This window comes from Eulemur rufifrons, chromosome 28, assembly GCF_041146395.1.
Source record: "Eulemur rufifrons isolate Redbay chromosome 28, OSU_ERuf_1, whole genome shotgun sequence".
NCBI classification, from domain to species: Eukaryota; Metazoa; Chordata; class Mammalia; order Primates; family Lemuridae; genus Eulemur; species Eulemur rufifrons.
Window position 1 is genome coordinate 70,464,055 of NC_091010.1, and position 17,983 is coordinate 70,482,037.

General features: G+C 57.0%; 1 protein-coding gene across 1 annotated transcript; it reads right to left on the minus strand.

Annotated features, from left to right (window-relative positions):
- Positions 1-1,551: 1,551 nt before the first annotated feature.
- On the minus strand, positions 1,552-17,642 carry BNIP3 (BCL2 interacting protein 3). The gene is made up of 6 exons (XM_069460087.1): positions 17,406-17,642; positions 10,254-10,404; positions 6,494-6,578; positions 5,091-5,197; positions 4,869-5,018; positions 1,552-2,366 (listed from the first exon to the last, which is right to left on the minus strand). Exons 1-6 carry the CDS (start codon positions 17,449-17,451, stop codon positions 2,321-2,323), a joined length of 585 nt encoding a protein of 194 aa, XP_069316188.1. The 5' UTR covers positions 17,452-17,642; the 3' UTR covers positions 1,552-2,320.
- Between the last annotated feature and the right edge of the window lie 341 nt (positions 17,643-17,983).

Below are 17,983 nucleotides of genomic sequence, written 5' to 3' on the forward strand. Positions count from 1 at the left end.
CAGAGTAACAGATGTCACTGTGAGGTCAAAATATTAGGGGGGACTGTTTCAAAACTCCAAGTTTGTCCAAACACCCGCCACCAAATGCTATTTCCCTTTTGTTGGGGATACATATGCTTTTTTGCACTTATCTCTCTTTTTTTAAACTTGGTATACATACCCTGGACGTCACGCCCAGGTCACTGAACTGCCCCTCGGCGTGCCGAGCAGCTGCACAGGACCACACTGGTGTGGCAGAACCGCAGCTCACAGCAGTGTCTTTCTCCTATGTTTGACCACTTCAGTTGTTTCAAAGCTTTAATTTAAAATTTATAGGTTTATCTTGAGGGTAAATTCCTAGAAGTGGGTTTTGGGCCCAAAGGAAAGTACTTACGTGGCCTTTAAGGCACTGCCTAATCCCCCTCCAGGGCCAGAGCCACGTGCACGCCCAGCCAGGTGTGGGTGTCACGTGCTGCAGTCTGCCAGCTCGTGCTCTGCGGTCAGCGCAAACTGCATCAGGAAACTGCACTTACTGGTAAGTAGTGGCCAAGTGTTAACTTTCTGAGACAAAATTGTTTGGATTATGTCAAACATTTTGTAAACCAACTACTCAATGAATAAGGTGAGTAATGGTGTGGCCAGTTACTTGTGTTCACAGTAGAAAGGCGATTTTGCAAACGCTATTCAAGAAAGGCTCAACTATCGTATTGCCGTTTTCCTACCTGACAGATAACTGTATGTACAATATAGATACAGACAGGTATGCACAGACATGTATTGAGCTTGTTTCATTTCAAATGAGTAAAATGTGTACCGTGATGTTAGTCTAACAAAAAACATCCCCCAGAAAACCTGATTCTTTCTCTCCCGTCGCACTTATCCACAGCACTCCGTCAGCTCAGCCAACGCCGCCAGGGAGGGGGCAGACATGACTGGCACGTGCCCCAGGCGCCCACACCACAGGCGGGCAGGGACCCTCGGAGCTCTGTGGGTACCGACACCCCATCCTATGTGTGGTGGGAGACACACGCTGGCTCTGAAACAAAAGGGAATTCGCTGGGCCAGTGTGATTCAATGTGACCTCACGGAGTATCGTGAGGATAAATTTAAGAATTCTGGTGCCATTTCTATCGGCTTTCTCCAAGTGAAAGGCTTATAAACTACTGCTTCCAAGGTAATCGTTTACAGCTAAATAGAGATTTTTGAAAAATTAAAATGTTAAGGGTCAGGCATGGTGGATCGTGCTTGTAATCCTAGCACTTTTGGAGGTCAAGGCCGCTAATCACTTGAGGCCAGGAGTTCAAGACCAGGCTGGGCAGCATAGCGAGATCCCTGTCTCTGCAACAACATGTGCCTGGGCAACAAAGCAAGACCCTCCTAATAAAAAATTAAAATGTTAGATTTTATTTTAGCACATCTGAATTAAGTGTGGAAAGGTAAAACAAAATGGCAGATACAGTCATGCTACAGAATATCCAGATAACGAACGTAATGCTGAAGGACAGGCCTGGTTTAATTAAGAAGTGATTATGACATTTGGTTCTTAACAATATGTGAATACAGCAGTCTCTGAAGGATTTGGCAAAGGTTTATTTTTTGCATTTTCCAGTCTTTTGCAGTAGACACAGATTTACTCAGAATAAAGCGAACTCAGGAGCACACGAGCTGAGAGCAAACGACAGGTTAACCAGCGGCCCAGGGTGACAGAGCACTGCGAGACGCAGAGCAGGTGCCTCGGACAGACGCCGCCACCCGGATGCTGCGGTCCCTGCACTGCCAGCCCAGGTCAGAGCAGGACTGTCCAGGGCGGGGCAGCTGTCCCCGATTTCTAGTCACTACCTAAGAACAATGGGCACAGCTGCGTGTCTTCTTTACAGACAACTGCGTCCCCTCAGACAGTGTGTTCTACAATAGGTTAGATATAAGGCCACAATATTTTAGACAAACCCCTTAAAAGTAGTAATTGTAATATCAATGCTATCCATTCTTTTGAAATAGAAAGTGTTTTAACTCAATTAAGGTTACACGTAATTTTTAAAATACTACATGTATCATAACTAGTATATTAAAATTGTTTATATTTAGTATCTAATATCCAAATAAAATTGACTACCGAATTGTTACAGTAGATATTGATCAGCCTGACATGCTTATTAATTGATCCCACAGGTGCACTTACAGGCCAGCGTGGTTTTACTGTCTGTTCTTTCATTTCACTAAAAGAAACGCAGCATTCACAGAACAAATGAACACAAGCTATGCCGCCACCCAGGAGTCAGCTATGTCGCAAGCTCAGATACAAATCCCCACTGCGTGAACAAGGCCGGATTCCGAATCTTCATCAAAAGGTGCTGGTGGAGGTCGTCAGACGCCTTCCGATATAGATCCTTAACAGAAAAAGCAATTAGTAGTTAATGTCGTGTTGCCATTCCTGAGTGATTCTGCACAGCAGAAACAGGAAGTCACTGTGGTTATAGCTCATGGAAGGGGACTGGCTATTCAATCCGTACTATAAGAAATTTGTGGCCGGGCGCGGTGGCTCACGCCTGTAATCCTAGCACTCTGGGAGGCCGAGGTGGGCGGATCGTTTGAGCTCAGGAGTTCGAGACCAGCCTGAGCAAGAGCGAGACCCCATCTCTACTAAAAATAGAAAGAAATTATATGGACAGCTAAAAATATATATAGAAAAAATTAGCCGGGCATGGTGGCGCATGCCTGTAGTCCCAGCTACTCGGGAGGCTGAGACAGGAGGATCGCTTGAGCTCAGGAGTTTGAGGTTGCTGTGAGCTAGGCTGACGCCACGGCACTCACTCTAGCCTGGGCAACAGAGTGAGACTCTGTCTCAAAAAAAAAAAAAAAAAGAAATTTGTGACAAAGCTGTAATTTTTTTTTTTTTTTTGAGACAGAGTCTCGCTCTGTTGCCCAGGCTAGAGTGCCGTGGCGTCAGCCTAGCTCACAGCAACCTCCAACTCCTGGGCTCAAGAGATCCTCCTGCCTCAGCCTCCTGAGTAGCTGGGACTACAGGTATGTGCCACCATGCCAGGCTAGATTTCGCATGCCTGGCTAATTTTTTCTATATATATTTTTAGTTGTCCAGATAATTTCTATTTTTTTTTTTTTTAGTAGAGACGGGGTCTCGCTCTTGCTCAGGCTGGTCTCGAACTCCTGAGCTCAAACGATCCACCTGCCTCGGCCTCCCAGAGTGCTAGGATTACAGGCGTGAGCCACAGCGCCCGGCCAGCTGTAATCTTTTATCAAGTGTTTTATTCATCAATGTATTTTATATTAATCTAATTTAGAAAAACAGCCAACTGCGTTCTCACAGTGCCCTGCGCTAAATGCAGGTGTAAGACCAGCCAACCTGCAGTGGGTCACTGTGCAGAGCCTTTGCGCCCGTCTTTAAAGCCCCGCCTCGCAGTCCAGGTGCCCCAGCCCTGCCGCAGGGTGTCAGGGACGCTTCCCACGGCACTGCTCGAGCTAACGCAGCAGGCGTCCCGCGGGGAGGCAGGATGGGCTCCAGGAAGGGGGACGGGAACAGCAGCCTGGCTGGCCAGGCCGTGGGCAGCGGGAATTAGGCTGGAGAGCACGGCCCAGGGGGTTTCTGGGGCGGATCTTCCCCTGTAAGATGTTAATCAGTCTGACGTGCCTTTTAACTGGGGAGGCTGCTGAGGGCTTGGGGTGGGAGGAGGCGGTACGCAGATGGCACCATGAGGCTCTGAGACTGGCAGGGGCTGCAGAGCTCCACCCTGAAAAGGAGGCCTGAGCCGGACGTTTAAAACACAGAGATCTGCTTGCTCATTCTGGGAAAGGCTCTCGAGACCAGCCTCTAACAAACTCCATGGTGCCACGGATGCTCTGGCCACAGTAAAGGCAACGGGGCTGCCAGTGAGAGCAGGTACAAGCCCAGGGACAGCCACGGGCACAAACTGGGGACAAGGGCCCACCCGGGGCCTGGCCCAGGAAACCGAATGGACTGAGCTCCATCTTGAACAAGGTGACATCTGTGTGGAGCCCCTGGGTCTGGGGTCCAGAGCCGAGGTCGGGAAGGGCCTATGCTGTCACCTCCCCCAGAGCTACAGAGCTGGGTGTAGCCTGCGCAGAGACCCCATGTGCCCCGAGACAGAGAACAGGCCAGCCTCCCGTGCCACAGAGCTGACTGGGGAGAGGCGGCTGTGCTACAGCTGTCTCTCCCGCCTCCTTCTGCCCCGGCCAGAAGCCCAGGGTGGCCAGGAGCCCACGGCAGCATCCCCGCCTGTCCCGGCACAGCAGGCTGGTGAGGTCCCCGCCTAGACGGAGACGGGCGTGGGCGAGGAGAGGCCCCGGGTGCCCTGGGCTCCCTGCCCTGCCCCTCAGCATCGGCTCCACCGAGGTCTTCACAGCCGCACCCACCTGGGCTCCCGCTGTGTTTTCTGCGGAGCTACTTAGTAGCAGAAGCCAGAAAACCAGAAACCTCACTTGCTCCAACACTGGTGGCAGCTAAACAGAACGACCCTGCCCCACAGCGGGAGCCGCGAGTCACCGAGACCCTCCGCGCAGTCGGCGGGGCCAGTCCAAGGCGGAGCCCACAGACAGACTGACCAGACCACACGCGACACGGACAGGGACATCGACACCGCGCTGCTGCTCCAGCCCCGCAACACGACGGGCCACGACAGGCGGCCGCCTCTGGGGACACCTCGCCACGGCCGCCCAGTGGGGATCCCTGGAGGGGTAGCCCTGCCGGAGCTGCAGCCACTCCCGCCCCTGACCCAGATGTGACCTCGTGGGCATGTTTGTGAAAATACACCAACCCTGACTCACCCCTGACCTCACTAGAACATTTAAAAATAATCACCGAGAACAGAACCGCCCCCAGGCACGCTGCGCCAGGAGCCAGTGCCGTCACCTACCCCAAGCCAATGGCCAGCAGATGAGAGAGCAGCAGAGACGGAAGGAAAACCTTCAGGAACTCGGCCGAGAATATGCCCCCTTTCTTCATGACGCTCGTGTTCCTCATGCTGAGGGCGGCCGTGCGCCTCGGGTGCTTGAAGAGGAACTCCCTGCGTGGGGACACGCCGAGTCGGTCAGCACCCCACTGCCACGGGCAGACCCCAGACCCCGAAAACACTCACTTGGGGGGGATGTTTTCTGGCCGACTTGACCAATCCCATATCCAATCTGAGTTTTTCTTCAAGATGCTCTCTACTTCTTTCTTTCTCTCAATGTAATCCTCCTCAGACTGTGACAAAGCAAAGCAATTTAAGCAGATTAAAGGATCCCATCCACCCCAGAAAGCACCCTCCTCCCACCCGAGCTTCAGACCAGCGAGCTAAACCCAGACCCCAGCGGGCCACTCCTGTAGGTTTGAAGATGCTCTCGGGGTAAGTAGCAGGAAAAGACAGAAATTTATCTAACTACAATTCCTGCTGTACTTTCCAAGGTATGTAACAGGACAGAATATTAATTAAAAGGCATTTTAAAATGTGGGATTGTAAGTGTTTTTCCTCTACTTTTTCTGGATTTTCACAATTCCATACCTGCATATGTAATTCCTTTTTAAAACGGGAGAAAAATCGTTTGAAATAGTGAAAACACTCTAGAATTAATTACCCAACCTGCCCAACATCTGGGTGCACCAAAGCCAGGCCTGGGCCCCACACCCCGGGTGCGCCCACAGCTGGGGCCTGCTGCACCGCGGAGGCCTGTGGAGTCCTGTGGAGTCCTGGCGGGCCCGGGCGACGTCCCCAGAAAGTCTGGATGAGGCGGCCCCGGCGAAGGCTGCCTCCAGGGAAAACCAGCAGAGGAGGGAGGGGCTGGCCCCGAGGGGCCCACACTTCCTAAGACAGCTTTGGAAATAAATGCAGGAAAAACTCCTGAAAAATTAAGGCAAAAGGCCAGGTACACTTTCCCTCGGACTGCCGTCTGCAGGAGGTTTTGTGGCCCCACAACCACCTAAGTGGCTGACGTGTGAGGCCCGTTAAACACGAGTTCACGTCAGAGCAGCCACCACACAGGGATGACCAGGCTGTGAGCTACTGATGCCTAACGGGCCGAGCGCCGTCGGCACCGCGTCTTAGCAGGCTGGGTGTGACCCCGGCGGGCAGGCGCCAGGCCTGCTGGGGAGGGCACCTCCATCACACCTCAGGGCAGAATGGCCTTGCGCGACCTGCAGGTGACGCCCGACCCCAGCAGCTCACAGAGAGTGAAATCCACTCTGCCCAGCCCACCGCCAAGAGGGAGAGACACACGACCCAATCGCTGGCCCTCGGCCACCCATTCGCTCAGGCTGCGGACACCAGGGACCCCCACGGCCCTCGAGGCCCTGGATGCAGGCAGGGTAGGGGCCCACGCTGCGCCTGGGCACCCCGGCCAGCTGGGGGTGAAGCCGGGTGCTGCCACGTCCCCACCCACACAGTTCCAGAAAGAAAGGGCAGGGACACCCTGGAAGCCACAGTGTGCTCAGTTACATTTAACACTGTTGCCCGTGCCAGGAGATCACAGGCGCTCACGGCTGCACCGTGTCCTTCCCGCTCACCTGCGAGCTGGTTTTCTCTCCGATGCTGTGGGAATCTGTCTCGGAAGCTCTATTGATGTCCTGTGGCGTCTGTGAGCGTGGTGGGCTTTGGCAAGGCGTGAACAGAACGCAAACACAGAAGGTCATGTTAACACGCTGTCGTCAGAAGCCAAAGCCCCAAAGGCAGGGGAACTGTCCATGGGGAAGGGCTCCCGCCCGCCTGCGTGGCTTCCCTCTGCCCCGCGTGAGGCCAGGCCCAAACTGTCCCCCGGTCCTTCAGAAGGCATCTCCTACGGAGGAGGCAAGAACAGCTGGCAGGTGGCTGGCTTTGTCACCTGCCGCCTCCCTGGTCTGTCACACAGCCCTCGAGAGCACCTGACCTTTGGCCACTGACTCAGCTACGTTGCCTGGGCTCCGCTCGTAAGTGCCGCTAACCAGGAACCCTGCGGACGTGACCCACTTTACAAAGGTGGCTGACAGGACGGGGCTGTTTGTTGTCTGTTTGCTCCGGGCTTTCACGTGTCCTGCCACAGACAGAGCTCCAGGTCACGTCCTCGCACCGATGGCAAGGACTGCAGCAGCGGACACCCCCGAACCTGGCCCACACCCCGTCCAACAGCTCTGCAGGGTTCAGGATGCTCACACCTCCCTGTCACAGTGAGAGCTCGGGCACACGGGCAGTGTGACACACACATCTACCTGTCACAGTGAGAGCTCGGGGACACGGGCAGTGTGACACACACATCTACCTGTCACAGTGAGAGCTCGGGGACACGGGCAGTGTGACACACACACCTACCTGTCACAGTGAGAGCTCGGGGACACGGGCAGTGTGACACTCACACCTACCTGTCACAGTGAGAGCTCGGGGACACGGGCAGTGTGACACTCACACCTACCTGTCACAGTGAGAGCTCGGGGACACGGGCAGTGTGACACTCACACCTACCTGTCACAGTGAGAGCTCGGGGACACGGGCAGTGTGACACTCACACCTACCTGTCACAGTGAGAGCTCGGGGACACGGGCAGTGTGACACTCACACCTACCTGTCACAGTGAGAGCTCGGGGACACGGGCAGTGTGACACTCACACCTACCTGTCACAGTGAGAGCTCGGGGACACGGGCAGTGTGACACTCACACCTCCCTGTCACAGTGAGAGCTCGGGGACACGGGCAGTGTGACACTCACACCTCCCTGTCACAGTGAGAGCTCGGGGACACGGGCAGTGTGACACTCACACCTCCCTGTCACAGTGAGAGCTCGGGGACACGGGCAGTGTGACACTCACACCTCCCTGTCACAGTGAGAGCTCGGGGACACGGGCAGTGTGACACTCACACCCACCTGTCACAGTGAGAGCTCGGGGACACGGGCAGTGTGACACTCACACCCACCTGTCACAGTGAGAGCTCGGGGACACGGGCAGTGTGACACTCACACCCACCTGTCACAGTGAGAGCTCGGGGACACGGGCAGTGTGACACTCACACCCACCTGTCACAGTGAGAGCTCGGGGACACGGGCAGTGTGACACTCACACCCACCTGTCACAGTGAGAGCTCGGGGACACGGGCAGTGTGACACTCACACCCACCTGTCACAGTGAGAGCTCGGGGACACGGGCAGTGTGACACTCACACCCACCTGTCACAGTGAGAGCTCGGGGACACGGGCAGTGTGACACTCACACCCACCTGTCACAGTGAGAGCTCGGGGACACGGGCAGTGTGACACTCACACCCACCTGTCACAGTGAGAGCTCGGGGACACGGGCAGTGTGACACTCACACCCACCTGTCACAGTGAGAGCTCGGGGACACGGGCAGTGTGACACTCACACCCACCTGTCACAGTGAGAGCTCGGGGACACGGGCAGTGTGACACTCACACCCACCTGTCACAGTGAGAGCTCGGGGACACGGGCAGTGTGACACTCACACCCACCTGTCACAGTGAGAGCTCGGGGACACGGGCAGTGTGACACTCACACCTCCCTGTCACAGTGAGAGCTCGGGGACACGGGCAGTGTGACACTCACACCTACCTGTCACAGTGAGAGCTCGGGGACACGGGCAGTGTGACACACTCACACCTCCCTGTCACAGTGAGAGCTCGGGGACACGGGCAGTGTGACACTCACACCTCCCTGTCACAGTGAGAGCTCGGGGACACGGGCAGTGTGACACTCACACCTCCCTGTCACAGTGAGAGCTCGGGGACACGGGCAGTGTGACACTCACACCTCCCTGTCACAGTGAGAGCTCGGGGACACGGGCAGTGTGACACTCACACCTCCCTGTCACAGTGAGAGCTCGGGGACACGGGCAGTGTGACACTCACACCTACCTGTCACAGTGAGAGCTCGGGGACACGGGCAGTGTGACACTCACACCTACCTGTCACAGTGAGAGCTCGGGGACACGGGCAGTGTGACACTCACACCTACCTGTCACAGTGAGAGCTCGGGGACACGGGCAGTGTGACACTCACACCTACCTGTCACAGTGAGAGCTCGGGGACACGGGCAGTGTGACACTCACACCTACCTGTCACAGTGAGAGCTCGGGGACACGGGCAGTGTGACACACACCTACCTGTCACAGTGAGAGCTCGGGGACACGGGCAGTGTGACACTCACACCTACCTGTCACAGTGAGAGCTCGGGGACACGGGCAGTGTGACACTCACACCTACCTGTCACAGTGAGAGCTCGGGGACACGGGCAGTGTGACACTCACACCTACCTGTCACAGTGAGAGCTCGGGGACACGGGCAGTGTGACACACACACCTACCTGTCACAGTGAGAGCTCGGGGACACGGGCAGTGTGACACTCACACCTACCTGTCACAGTGAGAGCTCGGGGACACGGGCAGTGTGACACTCACCTACCTGTCACAGTGAGAGCTCGGGGACACGGGCAGTGTGACACTCACACCTACCTGTCACAGTGAGAGCTCGGGGACACGGGCAGTGTGACACTCACACCTACCTGTCACAGTGAGAGCTCGGGGACACGGGCAGTGTGACACTCACACCCACCTGTCACAGTGAGAGCTCGGGGACACGGGCAGTGTGACACACACATCTACCTGTCACAGTGAGAGCTTGGGGACATGGGCAGTGTGACACACCTACCTGTCACAGTGAGAGCTCGGGGACACGGGCAGTGTGACACTCACACCTACCTGTCACAGTGAGAGCTCGGGGACACGGGCAGTGTGACACTCACACCTACCTGTCACAGTGAGAGCTCGGGGACACGGGCAGTGTGACACTCACACCTCCCTGTCACAGTGAGAGCTCGGGGACACGGGCAGTGTGACACTCACATCTACCTGTCACAGTGAGAGCTCGGGGACACGGGCAGTGTGACACTCACCTACCTGTCACAGTGAGAGCTCGGGGACACGGGCAGTGTGACACACACCTACCTGTCACAGTGAGAGCTCGGGGACACGGGCAGTGTGACACTCACCTACCTGTCACAGTGAGAGCTCGGGGACACGGGCAGTGTGACACTCACCTACCTGTCACAGTGAGAGCCTGGGGACACGGGCAGCGTGACACACACCTACCTGTCACAGTGAGAGCTCGGGGACATGGGCAGTGTGACACTCACACCTACCTGTCACAGTGAGAGCTCGGGGACACGGGCAGTGTGACACTCACACCTACCTGTCACAGTGAGAGCTCGGGGACATGGGCAGTGTGACACTCACCTACCTGTCACAGTGAGAGCTCGGGGACACGGGCAGTGTGACACTCACACCTACCTGTCACAGTGAGAGCTCTTGGAGCTGCTCCGTCCGGACTCATGCTGGGCGTCCAGCAGTATTTTCTCCATGTCACCATTATAGAGAGACACCGAGGCCGGCACGCTGCTCCCGTTGCCACCGTTGCTGAAGTGCAGCTCCACCCAGGAGCCTGGCGGGGCAAAACCAGGGCAGAGTGAGCTTCCACCTACTCCGGAACCCGACCTCACCCACCCCGGCCCACCCTTCCACCTCCTGAGGCACCGACAGCAACACGGCCCCCTCGCGCCCACTCCCGGCCCTTTTCTGACGGTCACTGGCCTGCTGTCACTCCCTGGGCACAGGAGGGAGCCCCTGCTGAGACAATGCACCTGTGTCTGCTCTGTCCCCAGCAAACGTTCCCCAAGTCTGCTGAGCCACCAGAATCCGCCAGGACGCTTTCTTGTGCTCAACTTTTAAAAGAAAAGGCCAATTCGAACAGAAGCTTAAGGGATTTAACACTTTCTTGAAAAGGTCTAAACTCTCCCTTGCCACCTGGCCCTGTGAGGGTCACTCGTGACCGCTGTGTGTCCGTCAGGAATCGGGCTGACCTGCTGCTCTGAGCAGAGCCAAGGCCACTTGTGACTGCAACGGCCTGTGGAGAGCGAGCTGCCCTCGGGACCCCCAGACAGACCTCTGGGGGGGACCCACACTCGCCACGCTTGTCTTGTGTGGCTTACGTGGCATTTCTGATTTCTCAAGAGCTGAACACTTTTTCTGTGCACTGGCCACGTGGATGCATCTTTTGGAACCTGGCTGCTCAAATCCCTCATTCCTCTCCACTGTCTTCCTCCTCTACGTCCCCAGATTCGGTTTTCTTCATTTAAGTACATTCCGTTCGCCCTGGCGAGCCTCTTCACTCTGGTGTCCTCTGACACACAGAGTTCTTGACCTTAATTCAGTCGAATTTAGCAATCTCTTCCTAAGCTGAGGATGTCCTAATATTTTCAAACAACTCTACTGCTTTGACATTCACATTTAGATTTAAAATGCACCTGGATTTAATTTTTACGTGTGCTCAGAAACAGACACACCACCCACGGAACAGATTCCGCACGCCTCCCGCCAGAAGCACCGCACACGTGCACGGTCCGCTCCGGGCCGGGACAGCGCCGCTGCGTGGCAGGTCTGCTCCGCCGGAGGGGGCCCTGCTCCGCCGGAGGGGGCCCTGCTCCGCCGGAGGGGGCCCTGCTCCGCCGGAGGGGGCCCTGCTCCGCCGGAGGGGGCCCTGCGGCGCCGGAGGGGGCCCTGCGACGCCGGAGGTGGCCGCCGCGGGGGAGGGTGCAGGCAGCCTGCAGGAGACCAGAGGACTCACATGCTAGGAAAACTGAGCGAACTAATTTTGTTTCACTATAATGTTATTAAGTACAATAACCACCCTGAGCTGCTGTGTGTCCTTCACCCAACAGGCACAGAGCGACACCACGAAACTGCGGGGAACCGCAGCCCTCGTGTCCGCTGGCAGCGAGGCGCCCGGCCTGGCCCCAGGGCGCCACCCGCATGCGCCTCACTAACCGGAGCCGAGCACAGCGAAGGCCCCGGAATGAAATGGAGATTTGCAGCTGCCGCCATCAAGAGCCCCGGTAAGCTGCTAGCAAAACAGTGACACAGATTTTCAAATGAACATGTGATCTTTCTCTTCAGCCTCTCGCATGGCCGCACGCTGTCCTGGCCGACGTGAAGCGCATCACCAGTGCCCGGGAAGGCAGGGCCGGGGGTCCCCGGAGGGAAGCCCAGGCCGCGCTGCCCCCGAGGCCCGCACACAACAGCACCCTCGCAAACGCTCTCGACCGCGCAGGCCACTCACGCTGAACCAGCGTCACAGAACTCGAACCGTGACAGCCCTTCGCTGGCACCCGCCCTCCCCACACAGGGCCACGGCCGTTCCTTCCTTCTAGGCCCCATCTGGGCTCAGAGTCCGGCCCGGCCCAGTCCACTGAGTTCAGCTGCCCAGACCTCAAGGTGTCTGACACACGTGGGGTTTGGGGGTGCGTTGTCCTTCCCGCCACACCCCTCCTGACGCCAGGTGCGGGCACCCGTTCTCCACACCAACCGCAGGTCCGGCAGTTCGGTCCTGACCACCCGGCGTGAGCGGCAGATGCCCGAGTGAAGGGCTCGGGGCCACAAGACTGCCCCACCTCAGACGAAAGCCGAAACGTGGCGTCCAGGTCCCCACACTCTGCGCGGGCAGCTACTTATTCAGGGGTTCTCACAAGCCCCCTCGGGTTCAATGATCTGCTAGAACCCTGGAACTCAGGAAAACACCGCACTTATGTTTGCCAGTTTAAAAGACACAATCCAGGACACGGCAGTGAGGGAGGCCGCACTGCCACCCGGCTCCCGGAACACTAGGGAACCCCAGCGCCCCAGCACGCCAGCACGCCAGCACGCCGCCTTCAGAGGGAGCCAGCACCGCCCCGGCCTCCGCAGCCTCCTCACAAGGAACTGCTCTGCTCCGAGCCGCCTTGCCGGCCTTCGCTTCCCAGCCCTTCTTCCCAAGTCCGTCCTGCGACACGGGAACTGACTCCTGAGTTCCTGGGGGCAGCACTTTGCGGACCCTCTCCCTGCCCCGCCCCGTCTGCCACACCAGTGCTGGGGACGGGCACTGGGTCGGCTGCCCCAGTCCCTACACTAGGAATGGTCATGTAAAGAGAACAGTCCAGCCTTTCAAGCCCAGTATTCTTTTTCTCTGTGTTCATTTTTAAGACAACAACAGTTAACATTTGTGTGCTGAGCCTTGCACGTTACAGAGGACATCCTGTTGTCTTTGACCTCAACCGAGAAATGTCATAGTCCTCCTTTTAGTGCAACAGTTGGATTGTACTTACTGAAAACCAAAATGTTAACTCGTTGTAAAGCTACTATATTGTAAGTTAGCATTACTACAATAGCTTAGGCAAACGGTTGAGTAGTCTGGGATAGAATCTAGAAACAGAACCCAGTATGGAAAGGTGGAAAATCAATTCAGTGATAAAAGAATAGGTTATTTGATAAATGATTGTAATTTTAATTGACTCCTCATTTATAATAAAGTAAGAACCACACTACACTTAAAAATAAATTTCAGAAAAAAAAAAAAGATAAAATTCAGAACAGCCAACTGTCCCGCTGCCCCACTCAGAATAGCGTATTCCAAAGGGGCTCCTTACGAGTCCACTCGTCACTCCGAAATCCCAGGGCTTAGGCACTCTGCGCCAGGAGCTAGGACCAAAGACCAATCATACCGCATCCCGCAGGGGCGACTGGAGACTCCGGGACACAAGCACGGCCCTGCCGTGATCCACCTGTGCTGCTGGGGCAGAATCCCACACAGCGGGTCACTTACACAGAACAGAACTTTATTTCTCACAGTTCTGGAAACCAAGAAGTCCAAGACCAAGGCACCTCCTGCTATGCCCTCACGTGGCAGGAGGGACCCAAACCCCCTCACAAGGGAGGAGCCCCCGTGGCCTGACCACCTCTTAAAGGCCCCGCCTCTTAATCCCCTCACATTGGCCACAGCAGAGCGCTGTTTATAAAACCATTATAAAATCATAGAGTCCTAAGCATCCCTGAGAAAGAAAAACCCCATTCTGGATTGTCTGCAGCTAAAATCTTTGGGTCCAAAAGTTGTATTCCAGGGAGTGATTTACTAAGGGACAAGAGTTTTATTATTAACCTGCAACAACTGGGTAGGAAAGTACACTTCCTGGAAAATGAAAAAAAATGTATAATGTCAACACTTATACGTATGCTAAAATATGCTACAGGACCTACATGCCGCAGTTAACTAGGATCATCCGTCTTTTTAAGTAAGAAAGAAGGGGATTAAAGGTGCTTAGTGACCTTAGAAAACTCCCTCATAATCACAACTAATTTATTTCAAATAACTTCAATATAATCAGAGCCCAGAAAGTTGCTGGTGTTGCTGATCCAAGGAAAAGCCCCCATTCCTGATTTTTCTTTTTTTTTTTTTTTTTCCTGAGACAGCGACTCAATGGCACCCTGACAGAATGCAGTGGTGTCATCACAGCTCACTGCAGCCTCCAACTCCAGGGCTCAGGTGATCCTCCTGCCTCAGCCTCCAGAGTAGCTGGGACTATAGGTGTGCGCCACCCTGCCCAGCTAATTTTTCTATTTTTAGTAGAGACGGAGCCTCATTCTTGCTCAGGCTGGTCTCGAACTCCTGAGCTCAAGCGACCCTCCCGCCTTAGCCTCCTCGACTGGTAGGATCATAGGCATGAGTGACCGCCCCTGGCCCCCATCCCTAATTTTTGTATGTCCCCCTCCTCACTTAAAATTTACATTGCTAACCAGATACACAGCAAGTAAATCTTAACCTCCCCTCCAAACAAGGTAGATGAGATTAGCAGAAAGCCTAGGCTAAGAATACTTAAATCACATTCCGGAAAAAAAGTGATAGGTCTGCCTTAGAAATCAAATACAATCCAACACTTTTAAGTTCTTAATCCATTTTAGTTTCCATTTATGCTCACATTTTGTTTTTAAAAAAAAAATTCATCTGACCTCCGGCCTCTACTGAGACAGCCTCACCGCTGGCCTCCACCCCAGCGCCAACTCACCGCCCACAGCCAGCAGAGCGCCGCCTGGAGCATGAGCCGCGTGGAGCATGAGCTCGGGGCCCTGGTGCACAAGGCCGTCCACATGCCCCAGTCGGAGGTGCAGATCTCCCCTGGGCTAGGAAGGGGGAACCGCCTGTGGTACTTTTCCACGGCCCCCCAAGTCCAGCCCCACCCACTCCCAAACCGCTGATTCGGAATGCTGGGGTGGAGCCCAGGCAAGTCACTGAAAAAGCTCTAGCCATGAGGCCAGGGCTGAAACCCGCTGCCCCCGGGAATGGCGGGGGTCCCACACACGGCCTGCAGGCACCAGGGAGGAAAGCCAGAAAGAGGGGTGCAGACACCCAGCAGCATCCCTGAGGCCTCGCCAGCTGCTGAGCCTGAGGGAACCGGCGCCCCGAAATCACAGAAAGGGCGTCTTCCTCTGTGAGGACGGGCGTTCAGAAATTGCTGTGTTTACATTTAAAAGCTTCTCAGGGCAGGTGGGAGAGGACCGAAAGAGGCTTGACTGTCAAGTGACTGTCAGCATCTAGTCACCTGGCAGATAATCCAGGTTCCTGGCTTCCAATAGGATTCAGTTTCCCTGGACCTCCCCTTTGCCAGGCAGTCCGGGATCCTGGACCCTGGGCTCCCGCGTCCGGTCACTCGGGCTCCAGGCATCCCCATGGCCCTTAGCTGAGTCCCTGATTTCTCCCTAACCGCTGCTCCTGGCCTCTTTCCACTTCACCTCTGGACTCCACGGTGACCATCTGTAAAATGCAGGTGTTGGGCTGGAATCTCAATGTCTGAAACCCATTCAAATCCTGAAAGTGCATGATGCTCCCACCCCCCTCCAAAAGCAATACTAGTGTTTTCGCTCCTCACACGACTGTGCCCATGGGGGTGGGGGTTGCCTATGACAACAGAACCATCTGACCAGTGGCACATACAGCAGTAAGGAGGGGCTTAAATCATTACCTCTGCAGCTCAGAGTGGAGTGCAAGCTCCTTATTCAACTGCCACCCTTGAGCTGAAGACAGAGGGTCCTCAGGGAAGCCACGTGGCCCTCCACCCCGGACGCGGTACCACCACAGCCTGGACCTCCTGCCTGCACTTGAGGAGCAATGCAGCCTGGGGGGGGGGGGGCGGGGAGGCCAACACAAGCATCCTCCTAGCAACAACTCTGAAATTATCAAGAGATAAGAGGGAACAGAGTCAACCCATTTTGCTGTGAACTCCTCGGGGGCAGCAAAGCATTTGGCCCCAGGGGGTGCAAGCAAAGGCCGCCTCTGCCGCACCGTCTGTGGGAGGGGCCACCAAGGCTCTGTGCGGAGGTAAACAAGCCGCAGCAGAACCAGAGCCAGGCAGACAGGGCAAGTGCTGCCTCAGCCACGAATCCAAGCCGGACTCGGCCTGGCAGGGCAGCTGCGGGCCCCACGTGACAAGCGGCCCGTCCTGCGCGCTGGGTGACAGTGGGCAAGTGCCCCGCCGCACGTACACTCGGGACACACGTACGCTGGGACGGCCCAGGAGCCTCCCCACCTTCCGCGTGTGCAGCCACTTTCCAGAGTCACAGCCCGGGAACAGAAAGCCCCCGACTCGAGGGCGGCCGTCTGGCCCCGTGACTCAGCAGCCCGGGTGACCCCTTGGCCCCAGCGGCTCTTCCCAGACCCAGCCGAGCGAGCCGCAGGCAGACGTGAGACATAACCAGCGTGGTAACTCGAAAAAGGGGACTTTACACGACAAGTTTACAAAACATTCTTTGGATCTCATTTTATGAAAAACAAAAAAAAACCTCCCTTAATCTATTTCAAAGAAGGAATTAGTAAATCTTTAAATTTCAAGAGAAAAACCTGAAGCACAGGATTTTTTAAAATGTGGTTGTGTTTTGCAAAACGGACATTATGCGCTGCGTTAGCCTGGCCGGTGCCGCCCAGTAAAATCTCACTTTGAGCGGTGAACTCGGCACCTGGCTGAGCTGACCCGAGTGGGAGGTTCTAGAAAACCTCACAGGTTAGAGATTCACCCTCCGACGCTGCTTCACGTGGCGCCCCCGGCCCCGAGAACACGAAGGTCACCGCGGCCTCCCGCCGCCTCCAGGCCGGCCCCGGGACGGGCGCCCCCGGCCGCGTCTCGCCCACCCCCGCCGCCGCCGCCCGCCGGGCTCGGGCCTGCGTCCGCCGCGCGAAGGGCGGTCCCGGGTCCGGCGGGGTCGCAGGGCCGGGCGGCGGGACGGGGCGCCACGGCCGCGCTCTGCCCCTTGGGCCACGGAGCGCGCGGTTCGGGCCGCCCCGCACGGGCAGGGGCAGCGGCCGCGCCCGCAGCGTCCCCCGCACCGCAGAGCGCGGCCGCCGGACCGGGCCGGACCGGGAAGGGCGGGCCAGAGAGCGGAGGCCCAGGCCGCGCCGAGAGGGGCCGAGCGCCGGGCGGTCCGGTCCCAGCCGTCAGGCCCGGACCAGACCCCGCCGCCGCCGCCGCCGGACCCCGCACGCCCGGGGGAAGGGAGGACCGGCCCAGCTGTCCCGGATCCCCCCGGATGCATCCCCGGCTTCTCCCCCGGGGTCCCCGAATCCACCCCGGGCCCGCCCGGCCTCACCCTGCAGACTCTCCTCCTGCAGCCCCGGGGCCCCGCTCTGCGACATGGCGCGGGGGCGGCTGCGCCTCGAAGGCGGACGGTGGGGAGCGGGGACGGTCCGGAGCGGGACACGCAGCGGGAGACGAGGACGCAGCGGAGACGAGGACGGAGCCCAGCGGGAGACGCGGCGGGGAGCACGAGCGCCGCGGCCGAGCGCCCAGCACTGAGCGACCCGCCGGGCCGGGCGACACGGGGTGGGGGCGGGGCGGCGGCGCTGCCCATTGGCCGCGGGGCGGGGCCTGCGCTTGCGCGCGGACGCGGGGCGCGTGTGGCACGTGCGGCGCGTGCGCGGGGCAGGGAGGGGCGCGGGGCGGGGCGCGGTGGTCCGCGCCTGTCATCCCAGCACTGTGGGAGGCCCAGGCGGGCCGGTCGCCTGAGGTCAGGGGTTCGAGGCCAGCCTGAGCAAGAGCGAGAGCCTGTCTCTACTAAAACAATAGAAAGAAATTAGCCGGACAACTAAAAATATAATATAGAAAAAAATTAGCCGGTCACCATCAAATTGGTTTCACTGATCATCACCTAAGAGCACATTTAGGAAT

Coding starts and splice junctions, on each gene's coding strand:
- BNIP3 (XM_069460087.1), bottom strand. CDS start 17,451: ATGTCGCAGAGCGGGGCCCCGGGGCTGCAGGAGGAGAGTCTGCAGG. Junction 6,579..10,253: donor AAGAGCTCTCACTGTGACAG/GTAGGTGTGAGT, acceptor GCCTTGCCAAAG/CCCACCACGCTCACAGACGC. Junction 5,198..6,493: donor GAGAGAAAACCAGCTCGCAG/GTGAGCGGGAAG, acceptor GCTTTGTCACAG/TCTGAGGAGGATTACATTGA.